Raw genomic sequence first — 21,330 nt, 5'->3', positions numbered from 1 at the left:
AAGAACTTGCTATTTTTAGCAAGTAGCCATTAGATTCAAATATGTAACGGCTAGTTTACTTTCTATTATTAGAAACCTGCACAGCTGTTATTCTTATCTGTCTAGGTTGTACTATGTTATTCGTGTTGGAAGCTAACCAGCTCCTGGCGTCGAGGGGTCGAAGGTAGCAAGGGGCTCCCGAGCAAAGGGTGTTGTCTGCATCGAAGAAGAAGAAAGAAGATGAAGGGTTTTAGTCTCCAATTGCTATTTTGTTTAAATGTGGGTGTAAGTGTGTGAGTGACAAGTGTACACTCCAGATTAAATCACTTAACCCCCAAATGAAGGGTTAAGATGTAATCTGGAGTAGTAAGGCTTAAATGGTTGTTAAAGTCTCTTGTCAATCTTTTTTTTTTAACAAGTATGGGTGATGGCAATGCACCATACCCTTGTAAAATCTCACCTTACTTAATCAATCAAGGCTGCTGCATTCTTTAGCACAGCCAGTATCCAACCTCCAAGCTCTCTCCATTCTCTGTCATTCTAATCAAAAGAAACCGGTTCAAACACTCAATCAAAACACAAAACAAACAAACTTTATCATGGTATCAGAGCTTTGTTACTGATCTAAAAAAAAAAAGAGAAGTTTGGGCGTAATCTGTGCAAATAGAGATTTCCGGGAGCACCAACGTAGTGTCTTCTACAACAACAATCAACAAACTACCCTGAAATGAAGGGATCCAGCAGTAGCAGTGAGCTAAAAGCTCCAGTCTTTGATGGGGAGAATTATGATTTTTGGAGAATAAGAATGACAACCATTTTCAAATCCTATGATATGTGGGATATGGTTCAACACGGGTATGAACTACCTGAGATGGAGATCGATGCTCTAGAGAAGGATCTCACAGAAACACAACTCAAAACACTGAAGCAGAATCGGATGGAGGATGCTAGAGCACTTGGAGATCGATGCTCTAGAGAAGGATCTCACAGAAACACAACTCAAAACGCTGAAGCAGAATCGGATGGGGCTGTCTCAGACACCATTTTCCGAGGATAGCAAATGAAGAGACTGCAAAAGGAGCTTGGGAAGTTTTACAGCAATAGTACATAGGAGACATTAACGTTAGAAAGGTAAAACTTCAGTCCCTTAGAAGAGATTTTGAGTATACAAGAATGAGGGAAAATGAGCTGTTAAAAGACTACTTCACTATACTGTTTGATGTTGTAAACAAGATGAAAACATATGGTGAGGAACTGCCTAATGAAAGAGTTGTCCAAAAACTATTGATTAGTTTGACTAAACCCTATGATTCAATAGTGAGTGTTATAGAAGAAACCAAAGACACTGAAACTCTTAGTGTACACGATGTAATGGCATCCTTAAGAGCTTTTGATCAAAGATTCGAGAGGCATGCTGACTCTGCACCTGAGAAAGTCTTTCAATCACTCAATGTTGGATCTAGTAGTCAAGCTAGTGCAAGCAATCAGAAACCACAGTGGAAGGGCAAGAACAAGAAATGGGAAGGAAAAGGGTATCACAACTCAAGACCTAACCAAGGCAGCAACATCAATGCAGGTCCAAGAACCAAGCAACAATGCAAGCACTGTGATAAATTCCATCTTGGGGAGTGTTGGTTCAAGGACAAGCCTAGATGTCACAAATGCAACAGGTTTGGGCACATTATGAAAGACTGCAGATCAAAGAATGTGTAACAAGTGAACTGTGCAAATCAAGTGGAAGAAGAAGCAAATGTGTTCTGTGCTTTCAATGCAAAAATGGAGAGAAACAATGAAGTGTGGTACATTGATAGTGGCTGCAGCAACCACATGAGTCATTACTCATTGACATCGACACAAACTTCACTGGAAAAGTGAAAATGGGTGATGGAAACATTGTCAAAGCCACTGGAAGAGGAACTCTGATTATCAACACCAAGAAAGGAAGAAGATGCATAAGGAAGGTGATGCTAGTACCTGGATTGGATGAGAATCTACTTAGTGTGGGTCAAATGATGGAGATTGGCTATTTTCTACTCTTTGGGGGAACTGTGGTTGAGATCTATGATGACAGATCCCTATCAAACTTAGTGACCAAAGTGGAAGTGAAAAACAGAAGCTTTCCACTTGTGCTGAAGTACTTAGAAGAAGTGGCAAAGAAAGCAAGTGTGACAAGTTCTATGAAGCTATGGCACAAGATACTCGGTCATTTAAACATGACAAGCTTACAAAATCTACAAAAGGATGAAATGGTGCAAGGTATACCAAAGATAGATCAATGCAATGAAACCTGTGAAGGGTGTGTGTTTGGCAAGCACCATAGAGATTCATTTGAAGCTGGAAAGGCTTGGAGGGCAACAAAGCCACTCGAATTGATTCACTCAGATGTGTGTGGACCAATGAAAACAACAACAATCAGTGGAAACAGGTATTTCCTAACTTTGATTGATGACTATTCACAGATGTGTTGGGTGTATTTTATGAGGTTCAAGTCTGAGGTATTCACAATATTCAAGAAGTTCAAGGCAATGGTGGAATTGCAAAGTGGATACCAAATCAAAAGACTAAGAAGTGTTAGGGGAGGTGAGTACACCTCACATGAGTTCAATGCATTCTGTGAAGATGTGGGGTTGGAGAAGCAACTCACTGTGGCATATTCACCACAACAGAATGGGATTGCAGAAAGGAAGAATATGACTATAGTCGAAATGGCTAAGTCTATGATGCATGAGAAGAACATGCCTTATAAATTTTGGGGTGAAGCTGTGAACACTTTAGTGTACCTATTAAATAGGTGTCCTACTAAAGCATTGGAGAAGAAGACTCCATTTGAAGTGTTCAGTGGAATGAAGCCTTCTTTGAAGCATCTGAGAGTGTTTGGCTCAGTGTGCTACACTCTCATCCCTCACCAACTAAGACACAAGTTGGAGAAATCAAGTAACAAGGGTGTTTTTGTAGGCTATGGTACCAGTGAGAAAGGATACAGAGTTTATAATGTGTTGACTCAGAAGATAATCCTATCAAGGGATGTTATCTTTGATGAAGACTCAATGTGGAACTGGGATATAATGGTAGAGGAAAAGGACAGTGTCTTTCTACAAATTGACCTAAACAAAAGGCAAACAAGGGAGCCTATGGAGACCTCAGTTCAAGAAGAAGTCACAGATAATGGTGACATACAAGGGACTCCACAACAAGCTACTATGAGTCCACAATCAAGTCAATCACAGAAAACAACTTCTAGTTCAACTCCAGTAAGATTGAGAAACCTGGATGAGATTTATGCTACATGTAATTACTGTGTAGTAGAACCAGAAACATATGAAAAAGCTGAGAAAGACAAAGCTTGGAAGAAAGCAATGAAGGAAGAGCTTGAAATGATAGAAAAGAATGACACTTGGGAACTTGTAAATCGACCAAGTGACAAGCCTGTGATTGGTGTAAAATGGGTGTACAAAGTGAAGCTAAATCTAGATGGTTCTGTGCAAAAGAACAAGGCCAGGTTAGTGGCCAAAGGTTACTCACAGAAGCCTGGTGTAGTCTTCAATGAAACCTTTGCTCCAGTAGTAAGGTTAGACACCATAAGGACCTTGATAGCCCTAGCTGCCAAGAAGGGTTGGAAGCTGCATCAATTGGATGTTAAATCTGCATTTCTAAATGGAGTGCTAGAGGAGGAGGTGTTTGTGGAACAACCTCAAGAGTTCACAAGTCAAGAGTTTCCAGAAAAAGTGTACAAGTTAAGGAAGGCTCTTTATGGCCTAAAACAAGCTCCAAGAGCTTGGTACAGTGAGATTGATTCCTATTTCACTGAGAAAGGATTTCAGAAAAGTCCTAGTGAAGCTACACTCTACACCAAGACAGAAAGCAACAACAAGACACTCATTGTCTCAATCTATGTGGATGATGTTGTCTACACTGGAAATGATGCTGAAATGATTAAAGAGTTCAAGGAAGAAATGATGAAGAGGTATGAAATGACTGACCTAGGCCTCTTGCATCATTTTCTTGGTATTGGGGTAATTCAAGAAGCAAGTAGCATCTTTATTCATCAAAAGAAGTATGCTGAAACTTTGCTTGAGAAGTTTGGTTTGAAGGGTTGCAAACCAGTCTTTACACCCCTAATTGCAAATGAGAAGCTTAAGAAGGAGGATGGAAGTAAACTTGCAGATGCTAGTCTCTATAAAAGTATTGTTGGCAGTCTATTGTATCTAACTGCAACAAGGCCGGATCTAATGTTCTCAGCAAGCCTACTTTCTAGGTTTATGCAGAATCCTAGCAAGATACATATGGGCACAACTAAGAGAGTACTAAGATATGTACAAGGAACCCTTGATTATGGGATCAACTATGAGATGGGAAAGTCATCTATCCTAATTGGATTTTGTGACAGTGACTGGGGTGGCAGTGAAGATGATAGCAGAAGCACATCTGGTTATGCTTTCACTTTCGAATCAGGGGTATTTTCATGGGCCTCTGTGAAGCAACAAAGTGTTGCACTGTCCACAGCCGAGGCAGAGTATGTGAGTGCATCAGAAGCTACAGCTCAAGCTATTTGGCTAAGGTTCATACTTAAAGATTTTGGCGAATTGCAGGTTGAAGCCACACCACTTTTGTGTGACAACACCTTTGCAATTTACATGACTAAAAACCCAGTATTTCATCAGAGAACAAAACACATCAAGAGAAGGTATCATTTCATCAGAAAAGCATTGTAGGACAACACCGCTAATCTATTGCAGCACAGAAGATCAGATCGCAGACATATTCACAAAAGCACTACCGAAGGAGAGATTCAATTACCTGAGGGGTTTGCTCGGATTGACTCCCAGAAGCAGTTTAGAAGGGAGTGTTGGAAGCTAACCAACTCTTGGAGTCGAGGGGTCGAAGGTAGCAAGGGGCTCCCGAGCAAAGGGTGTTATTTGCATCGAAGAAGAAGAAAGAAGATGAAGGGTTTTAGTCTCCAACGGCTATTTTGTTTAAATGTGGGTGTAAGTGTGTGAGTGACAAGTGTACACTCCAGATTAAATCACTTAACCCCCAAATGAAGGGTTAGGATGTAATCTGGAGTAGTAATGCTTAAATGGTTGTTAAAGTCTCTTGTCAATCATTTTTTTTAACAAGTATGGGTGATGGCAATGCACCATACCCTTGTAAAATCTCACCTTACTTAATCAATCAGGGCTGCTACATTCTTTAGCACAGCCAGTATCCAACCTCCAAGCTCTCTCCATTCTTTGTCATTCTAATCAAAAGAAACCGGTTCAAACACTCAATCAAAACACAAAACAAACAAACTTTATCAATTCGATCCTCTCCCAAGTGGAAGGATCGTAGCCTCCGATGGCTTGAATGGCTAGAGATCAGTCCTTGCTCCCTAAAAAATAGGATTTGAGCATTTGACTGATTTAGTGATATAGGCTTGTAAATTCCCTCTTCGATTTCAATCAAGAACTCTGAACATTCTCTATTCTCTGAGCTCATTCTTTTCTCTGCAATATTCTGTCATAAAGTTTCAATCTTTGTGCATTTTAAATCAACCTAAAATACCATGCCTGGTACCATTTCAAACAGCCATCAGTACTTGGCCTTACTATCGTTGGATTAAGATCAAACGGTGGGTGGCCATGATTTCTGTAAACCCGAGGTCTAGGAGAACATGACTGCTAATCTAGCTATAATAATAGTACGTACGATAAACTAACTGAACAATTAGAGATCTACTTAGTTGAAGTTGAAAAAAAAAATGCTGATATGAACAACCCAAGAGTAGACGATCGTGTTGATGCTTTCCATCAACTTACGCTAGAGTTTCTGCAATTAACAACATTTTAGCAACAATATTAGTCAACCATATTCAATTTCACTGCTTCATGTTATACAACAGAATTTCACAGATGACGTGAAATCTTCAGCGTTCCATTACGTTACAGATCTGACAATATATAACTTAACGTCTTCACCGTCACTGATTCTCCATGAAAATAAGTGAAGAATCTCGGTTGAAGATTGCAACTCATAATCAGTCTTGGCTTCAACTAATCAATTCATCAATCGACAGATAAATTGAAATTTGCAACGGAAAATATCGTCTATTACATGCATTTGGGACAAAACCATTGGTGACAACGTCCTAATTTTGGAACGCTGAAAGTGTTGTGACTTTGCATTGCACCCGAAACATGTGTTCATTCTTCTATAAAAATAAGGGTGAAGTGCTGATTTAGTACTATCACCTCAGTGAAAATTAGGTTCCTGAATTTTTTTTTTATAAAATAAGTCCCTAAATTCATTAAAAATTGCTAATTTGATCCCTACTATTATATTCAAAGGGCTTATTATATTAACACCCCACACATTGTTGAATAAACCCCACATACTTAATACACCCAACATTTGCTTTTTCACTTAAAAATTATCTTAATACACCCCACATACTTCTCCATAATACCCCCACACCCTACATTCTCAATATACATCTTATATTTTCTACATACACCCCACATTTCTCAAATCTTATAACACTCATTTTTAATTTTCATGGACTGAAACATTTGAACGTTTCGTTTGCCGAATGATTTCAAATCATCTAAGAGCCATTGATATTTAATACTATATGAACAGATGCAACTCAATTTCATGCGTGTGGCTGTCTAACATTCAATTGAAATAGATTCCTATAGTTGCTACCCCTTTTCTCAAGGGTGGCCGCAGAAAATGTTGCATTTCTTAATCGCTAAACTTTTCTCTTGGGGATGATAAGGTGGGTTTTCCCAGACAGATGTTGTCATTCATATATTGAAGAACTAGGTCTCCATCTTTTCTTTTCTTTTTTTGTCGAAAAGAACTAGGTCTCCATCTTTCTAATACAAATAACATAAAAGAACCAACAAATTTGATGGGGATTGGCACCAAATGATTCCATTAGACCTTCAAAATTACCTTCTCTCAATACATGTGGAAGGTATTTCAATTTCGTGTTCCATTAATCAAAAATAATTTTTCTCAATCAACATGTCTGTAGTTTCATTGGTTAGGGTTTCGTTCAACAATCGAGGGTGAGAGGGGTTTTGATAGTTGAAAAAGAGAAATAATACGCTAAAGGTGATTTGGGGTGTATTTAGAATTTAAAATTTTTTTTTTTAAACCTAATAAGGTCAAAATTATCATTACATAGTGGAGTAAATAGTTATTTATTAGTAAATTTTAATGTGGGGTGCATTCAACATTTTGTGGGGTGTTAATATAAAAAACCTATTCAAAGTTATTTTATCCAATTTTTCGTCAACTTAAATCATTTGACACACCTTAAAGTGTAATACCACCATTTTCTCACCTATAAACCCTTAACATTTCATATAGGTTGCGAATCTAACGTCTAATTTAATCTCCAAAGTTAACTTACACTATTTCTTATGAAAAACTACTAATTTATCCTCCAAAGTTAACCACTAATCTACATTCCAATGTGTATTACATGCAAGTACCATGATTTAAATTGACGGAAAATTGAATATAGTAGTTTTGACTATAATATTAGGGATGTAATTGGCATATTTTTATAATTCAAGGACTGATTTTTCTGAAAAAAAAATAGTTTAAGGACCTAATTTTCACTTGGATGATTGCTTGGATGTACTAAATTGGCAATTCATATGACTAAAGTTTTTAAACAACTCCAAGCTAATTTACAAAGGCTATACAACACTTTATATGCATATGCGTGCATACAATTGATAGAAGCAGATAACTTTCGGAAGAATTTAGGCAAGCATATAGGCAACTTAGTCCCATTTCTTCATTGATACTAGGAATATTAATTCCAATATCTTTGTGGTTGCATTATTGGATTAGTCTTATATGAATTCTGGTGAGATTAGTATTTGATAGCGGTTGATTCGTTTCATAGTTATTCCAAGACAAGCTGTACAAGCCTACAAGCAAAGGAAATCCGACCAACATGCGCAACTAGCTATTCCAAGAACGTAATTAAACACACGAGAAAACAACCAACAAAGTAGTATCTATCCGCCATGAATGAACAGAAAAGGCAATCCAACAGCTGCAGCCACCGCATGTTCCAATCCTAAGCTTCATTACGATTATATCTCAGAAGAGGAATCAGAAGAGGAATCGGAAGAGGTATCAGAAGAGGAATCGGAAGAGGTATCATCCAATGAGGATGGTTCACCTCTCTCCACTCGTGCCCTGGACATTTCAGCCATTTCTCTCTATCTTGCCCTGATTTGCTCCACTTCCTCGTGGCTTGGGTACCCATGTTTCAGACGCGCATAACACCGCCTATAGGGACGAGCATAAGAGCGGCCATGAAGGCAGACGTTACCCACAAAACCACAAGTCCTACACATTAGTATATAGCCCTCTCCAACTTTAGTTACGCCCAACGGGACACTTTCCCGGTAGGGACACAGATATTGGTGGTGGCCGTCCATAAGGCAAACTGCACAATGCTCATTCTGAGAATGGCATTTCTTAGACTCACGGTAACATTTCTTCTTTGCAGTAGGAGTATCATCATCAAGTTGGAGTTTACTCATAGAGCTTTCGACAGCTTTTGTTTCTTTCTTCTCATCTGTTTGTTGCACATAAATTAATTAATACTAGATATATTTACTCAGCTAATTAACAGGTCAAATTAAGGGAGCAGGGCACCTTTGTATTTTGGGTTTAACAGCAATTAATCTGCAACATTTTTGGTTAATATACAGAATTTACAAACCCTAAAACAGAAACCAAACGCATATATATACACCAAGACAAATCCGAATCTCACCTCGGAGCTCCGCCGGTTGGGCTGGATTCTTCCCCCGCCCGGACTCTGATCGCGCGAGCCAATTGGCCCTGCCTCCGCCTCCGCCTCCGCCTCCGCGCTTGGCGTCGCCTCTGGGTACCCGGATCATGGCTTCGTCTGTGCGAGAGAGACTAAGAGAGATTGCACGAGTTTGGAGATTTACCTTTTAGGGTTACGCTTTTGACAAAACAATGAAATTACCCTTATACACACAACTTATTCCACGTCATTTGACCGTCCGGCTCTTTATATAAATAAAGGATAATATTAGGAACACTAAAATTTTAAATCAAAACGTTAATCAACGCTTAAGTAATGATATAATCATTAATCACCACATCATTTGGTTTAAAAAATTTAATCTCCCTATCATTATCCAAAAATAAGATATCAATCATTTCTCCATCTACTTAAGTGTGCTTAACGGGGTGGGTTTAAAAAAAGGGGAAACTTGATATAAGTCCCATTTTTTTTAGCCAATAGTAGGAATAGTCTAATTTATTAAAATAAGTCCAATTCTTTAAATTTAATTATTTTATTATCAATAATTATCTATTCAATAATAATATTTATTATAAAAATCAAATTGCTTCCTAATTATCTCTTTGATTATGTATTTTTATTTTTTGTTATTTCTTGTTCTTCCTCCTGCTTTAAACCTCATTTATAGATTTTACTTTTAATTTTTATAATCAACCTATATCACAGATTAATTATTTTTATTTATCTATATGATAGATTCTTTTTTTATAATCAACGTGTCACAGCTTAATGTGTCTTGCTTGTAGGTATATTATGTTTTTTTTCCTACTTTTTAGTTAGGTTTCATATCGTGCTTACATGTATAATATACATTCATATATTTGTTACTTGAGTTAAGGTAGAATGTTTTGTAGATAATTTATGTTACTATATTAGTTTTTTTTGTTATAAGATATTAATTAGAATTTTTGGAGTTGAAAAATGCTTAATATTAGAAGATTTTAATTGATTTTTAATATTTTAATATAAAATAAGTATAAAAGAAATAAAAACATATAATTAGATAATTGAACTCACTTCTAAAAATCATTTATATTTTTAGAACTAGATCTAAAAGCCCTTTCAAAAAAATGAAAAACCAAAAAATTCGAATGGAACATCAAACTTAACTCGAAAAAAAAATTGACCCAAATAAAAAACCAAATCGAAATAAAAAAACCGACCCGAACATGAAAGGATCGGTTACAAACTGAAATATATATTTAATTTTAAAAACCAAAAAGATTGATAATATAACCACCTTGACAGCAAGTTAAAGTTTTGTCGTGTCAATTGCCAGTGTTGTTATGAACATGGAAGAAAAAATCGATAATATCGGCGATATTTCGCCGATATTATCGGTTTTTTGCTTTACCGATATTTTAATAGGTATCCAAGTAATTTTCGTCAAAATATCGCGATATTTTAGATAATATCGCGATATTTTTGGTTTCTCGACAGTCAGTCACAACCTCGCCGGAGAATCGGAATAACTCCGAGCAAGAACGAAACCTGCAACCAAACGAAACAAAATCATCACTATCTTTCAACAAAAATCACCACTTTATACCAAAATCAGTGACAAAATTACACTAATCCGAGAAGCAAGGGCTTGAATTCGAGCAAGATCTGGAAGAAAACAGTAGAAGCTGAGAAATCGAGTACCTCACCGGCAGTTACAGTGCTAAAGATCATCATCTTTGGAAGGCCGCGGATCGGACGGAGGTGAGAGATCAATGAGCAAGCATTTCACAGATCGTATTCGATCAGCGGCTGAAAGAGAGGAGAGAGAGAGAGAGCAGAGGGAGACGAGGACGAGGAGGATCGCGCCGATGGGGACGACGGATGAGAGGTAGAGGTCGCGGCCCGCGGGACATGGTGACGGGCTCGACGAGGAGGAAGGCGAGGGAGGAGCAGAGGGAAAGGAAGTAGAGGGCGCCGATGGGGATGACTGATTTGAGGTAGAGCCACGGGGTGCGAAAAGGGGTATGTATGTTGCTTGGCTCTTGGTTGAAAAGGGGTGCGAAACTGAGAAACAATGGAGAGATTGAAAGGGATGGTCTGCTACGGAGAGATAGAGAGCCTTTTGAGGCTCTGGGCTCGAGGCAAGGGCAAAAGATGTAGCAGCTGCTAGGGTTTTTCAATTCAAAAAGGAAGCTACTGCATCAGCATATATTGTAGTTGTCGCTGCACTTTGACACAAGTGTGGACTTGGACGTGTTGGGCCGTGTTTCTCTTCAATAGCACCAGGTCTTCAGTTCGAATCCAGGTGATATTTGTCCTTTTTCTTCTTTTCTTTTTGTTTTATTATTTGTTTATTTTAATTTCTTTGTTTTCTTTTCTATTTTCCTTTTCTTCTAGTTTATTTATTTTAGGCTTTTGAAAATCTTTTACAGTTTTTATTTTTGTTCTTCAATCTTTGTTTATTTTTACACACCTTGAGGACAAGGTGTGGAATAAGTTTGGGGGTGGGAAAGTAAAATTTTAGGATTTTAATTTTTTAGGCTTTTGTGTAAAATATTGTACTAATTCATTATATATAAATGATTATGGTGTGTTTAGACTTCTTTCATTAATTACTACATATTTTCTACACTCACAATGTTTGTCAGCTCGCTATATAATCAACTTGATAATGTTAAATCCATCATGCAATGCATTTCCTTCCAATTTTTTGTGATAAACTAATAGATAATTGACTAAATAAACATCCTGCAAAGTTTCAATAAAAATTTCCAAGTTTTTCTTACAATTTCCGTGGTTTCCATGTAATTTTTATCGATATTGATATTATCCCGATATTTCCATCGATATTTCCGTGTTTTCGGACTACCGATATTTCCGATATTACCGATATTTTCTTCCTTGGTTATGAATAACGTATTCAAATATTTAACAAGCCGCACCTTCATCCTCCTTTTTTTTTTTTAAGAAACAATAGTGTGGTATTTTATTAATCAACACAAACAAATACAAGGGTGTCATTGGGTACATAGCTCCAATGACTAATAAAGAGTGAATTTGCGCAAACAGACAAATAAGAGTAAACCCCTAGTAGACTACCACAAGCACGAACACACAATCGCCAAGTGCACAAGTGCCACTAGTACAGAACTGTCACAATAAACGATAGCCGCAACAGAGCAATACAGGCAGCCACAATGGTCATCGCTGAATAACGAGGCGATATAAAGTCATTGCGGTAGAGTGAGACCATATCAAGTCATCGTTGACAGACGAGACTACAAAACGCATTGCACAAAGGCGAAGACCAATCTAGCCAAAACAACAGCGCCACCACGGTGCACATAAGGTGAGTGAAAAAACTACACCACTCTGAGAAGGGATCCGTTGGTTGGCTCATCACAGAGGGGGGGGGGAGAGGAAGGTGATACCAACCTGTAAAAGAGTTGACGAAGGTGGATCCAACCTACCTGCATCCCGAATCCACCCCACACCAAGAAAAGCTAGCGCCGAATCATAACAACACACACACACACACACACACACATATATATATATATATATAGATGTACATATATGTACACATACAAACGACTATATATATGTTAAAGAGGTGGCCAACTAGTAACTAGCTTGTACGAAAATTTAAACAATATATATATATAGACGAGTCTCAGTCGTTTGTCTCCAGAAGAAAAGTTAGTGAGTTGTAACAATACACGCACACACACACATTATACAATACGGATGGCAACGGTTTGGTTTGGGGACGGAAAAGCAATATCCATCCCCATAACCACAAAAATTAGCCATACCCATAACCGTAAAATAACCAATCGGGGATTATCCATAACCATATCCACTGGGTAACGGATTTTCAATCGGTTATCGGTTATATCCATTTAATCATACACGAATGAAAATCTAAACACAGAGTCATAGATCAACGAACTGAAAACCAACCAAAAAAAAAAACTGACCTTAAAACAAAGAACAATACACAGAACATAGAGATGCTGCATCAACAAAATGAAAGAAAATGACAGAGAATGAAACAAATAAAGGAACCCCCAAAACCTGACCAAACAATGCAACAAAATCTAGATATAATTCACAGCAAAAAGGCTGAAATGATGAAAATATATGCTAACAGTAAAGAATCCAGCCACTCATCCGACATCCAATTACAAAAAACATAACAATATATTGACGACAAAAGAACGAGATATATGCAATTTGCTTCTAGTTCCGCCAAGGCTACCATCATCATTATTTCATGGTGCTCCTGCAGCTCCTCCTTCACACCCATCAATGGAGCATGAATCCTAAATTATTAAGAAAATGACGAAATAATTAATATGAATCGTTGTACACATATAATCTACAAAGAAGATATTTATATACATATAATATAATTGCCAATACTTACCTCATCCATATCCATTTCTTCAAAATAAGTGCAGCAACCAACGTGTGCATTAGAACAAGAAGCTAGTTGTGAAACATGAAATTGAAGAGTTAAATTAGTTCTAAAAACTGAATGCATACTAATTAATTAAGTTTGAAAAATAAGTTCGAAATTAAGATTAAAGAACATGCACAGCAGCACAAATATAAGATGAAAATAAATTAATACTTTGGAGTACCTTGAATTTCTTTCCACAACCAATTTTGGGCGCACATTAAGGCTTCCAATGTCTTTGGATGAAGTCTACTACGGTGTGGACTTACAAATCTCCCACTAGTACTGAAAGCTGATTCGGAAGCAACTGTAGATACAGGAATAACTAATATATCCCTTGCCAAAGCACTTAAGATAGGATATTTAGTCCCATTTGATTTCCACCAGCCCAAAATATCAAAATCAGATGTTCTAGGCAAAACAGCCTCATCCAAATAGTGATCTAATTCTGACTTTTCATTATCAGTACTTACAGTACTAGAAACAAACAAGTCAAAGTTATCCATTAAAGGATTCATCTCTTCAAAGTCAGATTGATTCAAATGAGATGAAGTGAATGATGGCTGATGACCCATGTTAGAACTATGATTAGATCCACACTCTTTTATCAAATCATAACAATATTTGCGAATCTTATCAATTTCATTCGAAGCATATTGCCCATACATAAGCGGAAAGAAATACTCAATCAGCCTCATCTTGAATCTTGGATCCAATACAGTAGCTACAGCCATTATTCCATGAATCACACTCCAATATTTATCAAATTTCTCAATCATACTTCTTGCCATATTTTTTTATTTCATCACGTCTAGAGGTAAGCCACCGAGTTAGTGACAACCTGATCTCACAAATCTTTGGAAAATAAAGATTGGCTGTAGGGTACTTAGTTCCAAAAAACAACTCGGAGACATTATAAAACAACTTTAACTTCTCACAAATCTCTTTTGCCATCTCCCAATCTCTATCATCAGGCAAACACTTATATTGCGACTCTCGTTGTTTCAAACGAGGGAAAATATCCTTGTAAATCAAAGCAGATTGAATCATTAAAAAGGTGGAATTCCATCGAGTTTTACAATCAAGCACCATTTTCTTAGTGCCTGGAAGCTTCAACTGACGTGCTGCTTCCTCAAATTTTTCCTCTCTTTTTTGTGTTGCTGTCCAATAAACAACACTCTCACGAATTGTCTCAATACCACCACCAATCACTTTGAGACCATCCTTCACAATTAAGTTTAATATATGTGCACAACAACGCAGTGAAAGAACCCTCCACCCAACAAAAGTGAACTACCATAAAGTTTTTCAAGAATAAGATCAATCATTTTATCATTTGTAGTGCAATTATCTACTGTTAAGGTAGAAAGCTTACGATCGAGGTTCCAATCTAGCAAGCACTCCATCAAAACATCTGAAAGTGTCTCGGCGGTATGCGGACAAGGCACATAAATAAATCTGAAAAAATTACAATGAAGATGGTTACAATAAACAATCTGAAATATAAATCTAAAGCTAGACAACAATTAAATAGAAGTTAAAGTATTAAAAATATCACCTTATTATTCGGCTCTGCAACGTCCAAGAGTCATCAATAAAATGAGATGTTATTACCATAAATCCTCTGTTCTGATTACATGCAGTCCACATATCAGTAGTTATGGCAATTCTACTCTTATTTTCATCCAACAATTGCATTGTTTTCAAACGCTCATAATCATATATTTTGAGGATATCACTCTTGATTGTGTTTCTTGAAACAACCTTAAACAACGGTTGGACAACACTCATGAAGTTTCTAAATCCAACATGCTCAACCATGGAAAGAGGATACTCATGCAATATTATCATTTGGGCGAGAGCTCTCCTTGCACTTTCTTGGTCAAATGTATACAACTCTACTTTCCCATCTCCTACTTTTTGGGTTAGTGTTTGCTTCAATTTTTTTTGTCTCCGACGTGGACATATCGTCACATGATGCCTCAAATGGCTGGTTCCATTTCCAGTGTTCCCACCAAGCTTCTTGCTACAATAATTACATATTGCTTTCATCACCCCATCAACTAGTGTTCTTGTGTAATGTTGCCACACCAAACTGCGAAGTCTCGAATTATTACCTTCACCATCATCACCCTCAGGTTCCTCAATCTCACCAGCGACCTCATTTGGAGTTGGTATATCTTGGGGCTGAGCAATTTGACTTGGTATTTCTTGTTGCACAACACTTGGATACAATGTAGGTGCTAGATTACTATCAGTTGGGGTACATATTGTTTCTTCTTGAGACTTAAATTTTCTTTTAGACATTTTGATTGCTGCAAACACAACCAAATCCATTAATATGTAAACAAAGACATGGTATAATACTGAAATTGAGTCAATTAACATGTAAACTAAATATATAACAATAAACAAGAAGACAATTATTGATTTAACAAGCAAAACCCAATACCCATTTAATCATACACCAACGAAAAATCTAAACACAAGAGTCACAAATTAACGAACTAAAAACCCACAAAAAGAACCAAAAAAAAAAGAAGAAACTGACCTTAAAACAAAGAACAATACACAGAACGGAGAGATCAGAGATGCATCCCCAATAGTAGAGAATCGAATTAAAAATTGAACATAGCTCAAAAACACTTACCCTTCAACGTTTGAAGCCTTAGAAAACTTTATGATGTTCACGCAAATATTTTTAGGTCTCAATGCATCCACCTATCCTGCAAACCAAAAATGGAAATGCATTAACACAAATGCCAAAACCGATTTCTAAGATTTTAGTATTCTCTTTACCCTTGCAACCAAAAAACAAAAATTGCAGAAAAATGAGCAAGAAGCTAAAGCAGAAAAAATCATATTTTCAACCACCAAAACCCAATACCCATTTAACCTGAGATTTCAGTGTTTTCTTTACCCTTGCAACTTAAAACAAAAAATCCCAGGAAAATGAGCAAGAAGCATAAGCAAGAAAAAAACATATTTTCAACCACCAAAACCCAATACCCATTTAATCATACACGAACGAAAATCTAAACACAGAGTCATAGATCAACGAACTGAAAACCAACCCAAAAAAAAAAAAACTGACCTTAAAACAAAGAACAATACACAGAACAGAGAGATGCTGCATCAACAAAATGACAGAGAATGAAACAAATAAAGGAACCCCCAAAACCTGACCAAACAGTGCAACAAAATTCGGATATAATTCATAGCAAAAAGGCTGAAATGATGAAAATATATGCTAACAGTAAAGAATCCAATAAAAAAAGGAACTTAGCTTTTGAAATCCAGCCACTCATCCGACACGCAAAAGGGAACGGACGATCCAGAGTGATTCATGGACTGACACTGAGGGAGTCCCGGAGTCGAGGGACCTTACTCGTCTCTGTTCACCATCCCAACCCCTCCCTCTCTGTTTCTCTCCCTATTATCCGGACAACCACTCTCTCTTCTCTTTCTCTCACTGTCACTCTCTTTTTCTCTCACCCGTGCCAGGATCGGCGGCATGCATGGCCTTACCTGCGCGGCTGCGCCCAAGAAAGAAGATTCAAGTCCTAATCTGAAAGACTGAAACCCTATGATAAAAAGATGATTCTAGTTCTACCCCTCTAACTCATCATCCTCACTGTAGGATCTGAAGATGAGATGGACAATCATGTCATTTTACACAACTGCTGAATCAGTGAATCCCGGTTGCAAAATTGAATTTTTAAGAATTAATTGAATAAAATATAATATATATCAAATATATATATATATATATAATATTCGGTTCGGATTCGGGTACAGATATGAATTGGATACCCATATAACCATATCCAAACCCATAACCAAATAAAGTTTACGGTTTTTCCCCATATCCAAACCATACCCAAATTTTCATATCCAAACCTAATCCATTCGGGCGGTTATCCACGGGTATCGGGTTTCACGGTTAAAATTGCCATCCCTATTATACACATACTAAAACTCAACACAAAAGTTACTGTTCATTAACAGTGTACTTCCCTTTTTGCTGTGGCTTTTTTGTAGTTATTTCAACTTTGCTACTTTTGCTTTGCTGTCAAACGGAGAGCAGAATCGTTCCAGGCATTTCTTTTCCTTTCCTCTTTCCTCTCTCGCATACCTCCGGTTCCATTGTCTGCCGTTCTGATTTCTGTTTTCATCTTTCTTCGTTGGTTTTGTTGTTCAAAATATTGAGCCCTTTGCTTTGTTGTTCTTCGATTATTGTTAATTTATGCTTCTTTTGGGTTGGGTTCGAAATATTTTTCCGCTCATTCGATCGGTCCTTTACAAGAAGTTTTTCATGTTTCTGACAGCGAGGGTTTTGATTTTGCATTTTTTTCGTGTGTTTTTTTTTTTTTTTGTTGATATCAGATATCAGAGATTTGTACCTATTTTGGATTCGATTGGGATTTGGTTGGAACCGATCTAATCCGGCCTTTCCAGGTCAGTTTTGCTCTGACGATGAGCCTGTAGCTCATTCCCTTGAGAGCGACAAGCTCGAAACGGGGAGTATTGAGAGCATTGGCGGAGAAGGAGAAGAAGACGAAGAGGTAGAGCCCGTGGACGAGCCCGACGATCCCATGGAGGAAGACGCAGTCAACCCCACCGCCGTCTTCTGCATCAGGCTCAAGCAGCCCAAGTCCAATTTGCAGCACAAGATGAGCGTCCCCGAGCTTTGTTACAATTTTAGGTAAATTTTGAAATTCTTTTTATAGGGGTGGGGGGCATTTGATTGAATTGTGTTTAGATATTGGTTTCGAAGCGGTACCACAAATAAAATGAGAATATTTGTATTGGTTTGAGCTTTGTACCTGTGTGTTCATGGATAAAAATTCAAAATTTTCTGAAATGAATCCAGAAATTGTTGTTATATAGTATATATCGAGATGGGAAGGAGAGAAAAGTTGTTGATTTTGAAAGGTGGAGAGAGAAGGACTGATATTAGGGGATTCTATAGTGGGTATTTCCAAAATTTTAGGTCTTTATTGATTTAGTTACGCCATGGCTCTTTGAACCGTAGCCAATCAATAACTTTCTATGATGTGAATAAAGGTGGACATGAGAATTTTTGGTACTGGATAATGGCTACTTCATTCTTACAACTCAGGAGACCTTACCTCCTCTCTTCACTTTGTAATTCAATCGTTAGTTTTAATACTAATTTCCTGCCTTAGTCTGACAGTTGTATGAGTAATCTGGTTTTGCAATAAAGGAATTGTTATATTTGGGTGCTCTTTCGTTTCTAGTATATATATATAGATGTACATATATATACATATACAAACGACTATATATATGTTAAAGAGGTGGCCAACTAGTAACTAGCTTTCACGAAAATTTAAACAAATTAAAACAAATAGAATGCCGTTCTAAATCTTGTTGAAACAAGCTAGGTTAACTACAAATTAGAGAAAAGCAAGAGAAACCATAAATATAACAGCAGCTAAGATATGAACTGAGCATTGTTGGATGCGAAATCTGCATTTATGCATGGTTGCAGCTTAATCTAAGAAAACATCTCAACTGCTTAGTCTGCTGCCAAAATTGTTGCCTCTTGAGGCTTGCTGCTGCAGTTGCTTCCAATGCAAGTCCCGCCTTTTCTAGGATTTAGGGTTGGCCTTCTGTTTTGCTGCTAGTACACGTTCCTTGTGCGCTTCAGCTCCATTCACTAGCTACTTTCTGTGGCAGAGTGACGTTAAAACGGAAGCTGGAAAAACCTGATGCTAATTTTGTGGAACTCTCATACTTGGAGGGTTTCTCCTATTCGAGTCACTCTAGCAGGCTCAAAATTTGGGAGAAAGATGTACTGTGCCATCAGTACTTGGCCTTACTACCGTTGGATTAAGATCAAATGGTGGGTGGCCATGATTTCTGTAAACCCGAGGTCTAGGAGAACATGACTGCTAATCTAGCTATAATAATAGTACGTATGAAAAACTAACTGAACAATTCTGGTGAGATTAGTATTTGATGGCGGTTGATTCGTTTCATAGTTATTCCAAGACAAGCAGTGCAAGCCTACAAGCAAAGGAAATCCGACCAACATGCGCAACTAGCTATTCCAAGAACGTAATTAAACACACGAGAAAACAACCAACAAAGTAGTATATATCCGCCATGAATGAACAGAAAAGGCAATCCAACAGCTGCAGCCACCGTATGTTCCAATCCTAAGCTTCATTACGATTATATCTCAGAAGAGGAATCAGAAGAGTAATCGGAAGAGGTATCAGAAGAGGAATCGGAAGAGGTATCATCCAATAAGGATGGTTCACCTCTTTCCACTCGTGCCCTGGACATTTCAGCCATTTCTCTCTGTCTTGCCCTGAATTGCTCCACTTCCTCGTGGCTTGGGTACTGATGTTTCAGAGCCGCAGCACGCCTATAGAAACGAGCATAAGAGCGACCGCAGACGTTACCCACAAAACCACAAGTCCTACACATTAGTATATAGCCCTCTCCAACTTTAGTTACGCCCAACGGGACACTTTCCCGGTAGGGACATAGATATTGGTGGTGGCCGTCCATAAGGCAAACTGCATAATGCTCATTCTGAGAATGGCATTTCTTAGACTCACGGTAACGTTTCTTCTTTGCAGTAGGAGTATCATCATCAAGTTGGAGTTTACTCATAGAGCCTTCGACAGCTTTTGTTTCTTTCTTCTCATCTGTTTGTTGCACATAAATTAATTAATACTAGATATATTTACTCAGCTAATTAACAGGTCAAATTAAGAGAGCCACCAAAAATAGATACATATTTTCAATATAAAAAGGGAATTCTATCGAAACAAAAAACTAGGCATGTAATTAATTTAAGGGTAATTCTCGCACAGTGACGAAAAACAGCAATTTTTTGTTTGATATGTTTCGTCAAATGCATATATTTTGGGTTTAACAGCAATTAAGCTGCAACATTTTTGGTTAATATGCAGAATTTACAAACCCTAAAACAGAAACCAAACGCATATATATACACCAAGACAAATCCGGATCTCACCTCGGATCTCACCGCCGGTTGGGCTTCAGCTCCATTCACTAGCTACTTTCTGTGGCAGAGTGACGTTAAAACGGAAGCTGGAAAAACCTGATGCTAATTTTGTGGTACTCTCAGACTTGGAGGGTTTCTCCTATTCGAGTCACTCTAGCAGGCTTAAAATTTTGGAAGAAAGAATGTACTGTGCCATCAGTACTTGGCCTTACTATCGTTGGATTAAGATCAAACGGTGGGTGGCCATGATTTCTGTAAACCCGAGGTCTAGGAGAACATGACTGCTAATCTAGCTATAATAATAGTACGTACGAAAAACTAACTGAACAATTAGAGATATACTTGGTTGAAGTTGAAAAAAAAAATGCTGATGTGAACAGCCCAAGAGTAGACGATCGTTGATGCTTTCCATCAACTTACGCCAGAGTTTCTGCGTTTAACAATATTTTAGCAACAATATTAGTCAACCATATTCAATTTCACCGCTTCATGTTATACAACAGAATTTCACAGATGATGTGAAATCTTCAGCGTTCCATTCTGTTACAGATCTGACAATATATTGTTGGGGCTTAAAAGGACTTCACTACTTTGGAGATGTTTATCTCACAAAGAAGAATGTAACGCAGCAGAATTGATAGGAAAGAGAAAGAAAGAATACTCAAACTATTACATAAGATTTTTATTCACTCACAAACTTAATACAGGAGGAAACACTCAAACACTCTTGGAAGCTTTGTTGCTTCTTCGCACTTCTCACTTCTCACTTGGCACTCTCACTTCTCACTACTTGCTCTCTTGGTTGTTACATCACATAGCTTAGCACCTCACCTATTTATAGGCAAGATTTGCCAACTTTGGCATTGCTAGAACTTTCTAGCTAATGCTTAACAACCACACATTTTTACAAGATTCTAGATATTTCTACAAAAAGCCTTAGATATTTATGCATGCATTCCCCCAACTTGAACTTTGCTAGAGCTCTCAAGTATGTGCATGGATCTTTCTTTGTGTATGGGCCGGATCAATTGTCTTGGGCCAAGACAAGATTACAATTCAACATCCCCCCTTAATCTTGTCTTGTGACACCGA

The 21,330-nt window shown here is 37.6% G+C and overlaps 2 protein-coding genes across 2 annotated transcripts; both read right to left on the bottom strand.

Annotated features, from left to right (window-relative positions):
* Positions 1–7,849: 7,849 nt before the first annotated feature.
* LOC103430886 (uncharacterized) lies at positions 7,850–8,942 on the bottom strand. The gene is made up of 2 exons (XM_070810875.1): positions 8,768–8,942; positions 7,850–8,566 (listed from the first exon to the last, which is right to left on the bottom strand). The coding sequence occupies exons 1-2, from the start codon at positions 8,892–8,894 to the stop codon at positions 8,205–8,207; spliced, it is 489 nt and encodes a 162-aa protein (XP_070666976.1). The 5' UTR covers positions 8,895–8,942; the 3' UTR covers positions 7,850–8,204.
* Positions 8,943–14,003: 5,061 nt separating this feature from the next.
* Positions 14,004–15,569, bottom strand: LOC139190872 (zinc finger BED domain-containing protein RICESLEEPER 2-like). The gene is made up of 2 exons (XM_070811364.1): positions 14,847–15,569; positions 14,004–14,456 (listed from the first exon to the last, which is right to left on the bottom strand). The coding sequence occupies exons 1-2, from the start codon at positions 15,567–15,569 to the stop codon at positions 14,004–14,006; spliced, it is 1,176 nt and encodes a 391-aa protein (XP_070667465.1).
* Positions 15,570–21,330: the final 5,761 nt, after the last annotated feature.

Source organism: Malus domestica, chromosome 13 (genome assembly GCF_042453785.1).
Source record: "Malus domestica chromosome 13, GDT2T_hap1".
Lineage (NCBI taxonomy): Eukaryota > Viridiplantae > Streptophyta > Magnoliopsida > Rosales > Rosaceae > Malus > Malus domestica.
The sequence above is the reverse complement of the archived record's forward strand: the minus strand, read 5'-3'. Positions and strand labels throughout refer to the sequence as shown.

What these genes read in the sequence shown, in the direction of transcription:
- LOC103430886 (XM_070810875.1), bottom strand. Translation starts at nt 8,894, where the DNA reads ATGATCCGGGTACCCAGAGGCGACGCCAAGCGCGGAGGCGGAGGCGGA. An exon ending in CCAACCGGCGGAGCTCCGAG is followed by an intron (nt 8,567 to 8,767) that starts GTGAGATTCGGA and finishes TGCAACAAACAG; the next exon opens with ATGAGAAGAAAGAAACAAAA.
- LOC139190872 (XM_070811364.1), bottom strand. Translation starts at nt 15,569, where the DNA reads ATGGATTTGGTTGTGTTTGCAGCAATCAAAATGTCTAAAAGAAAATTT. An exon ending in ATCAGAACAGAGGATTTATG is followed by an intron (nt 14,457 to 14,846) that starts GTAATAACATCT and finishes TTAATTGTGAAG; the next exon opens with GATGGTCTCAAAGTGATTGG.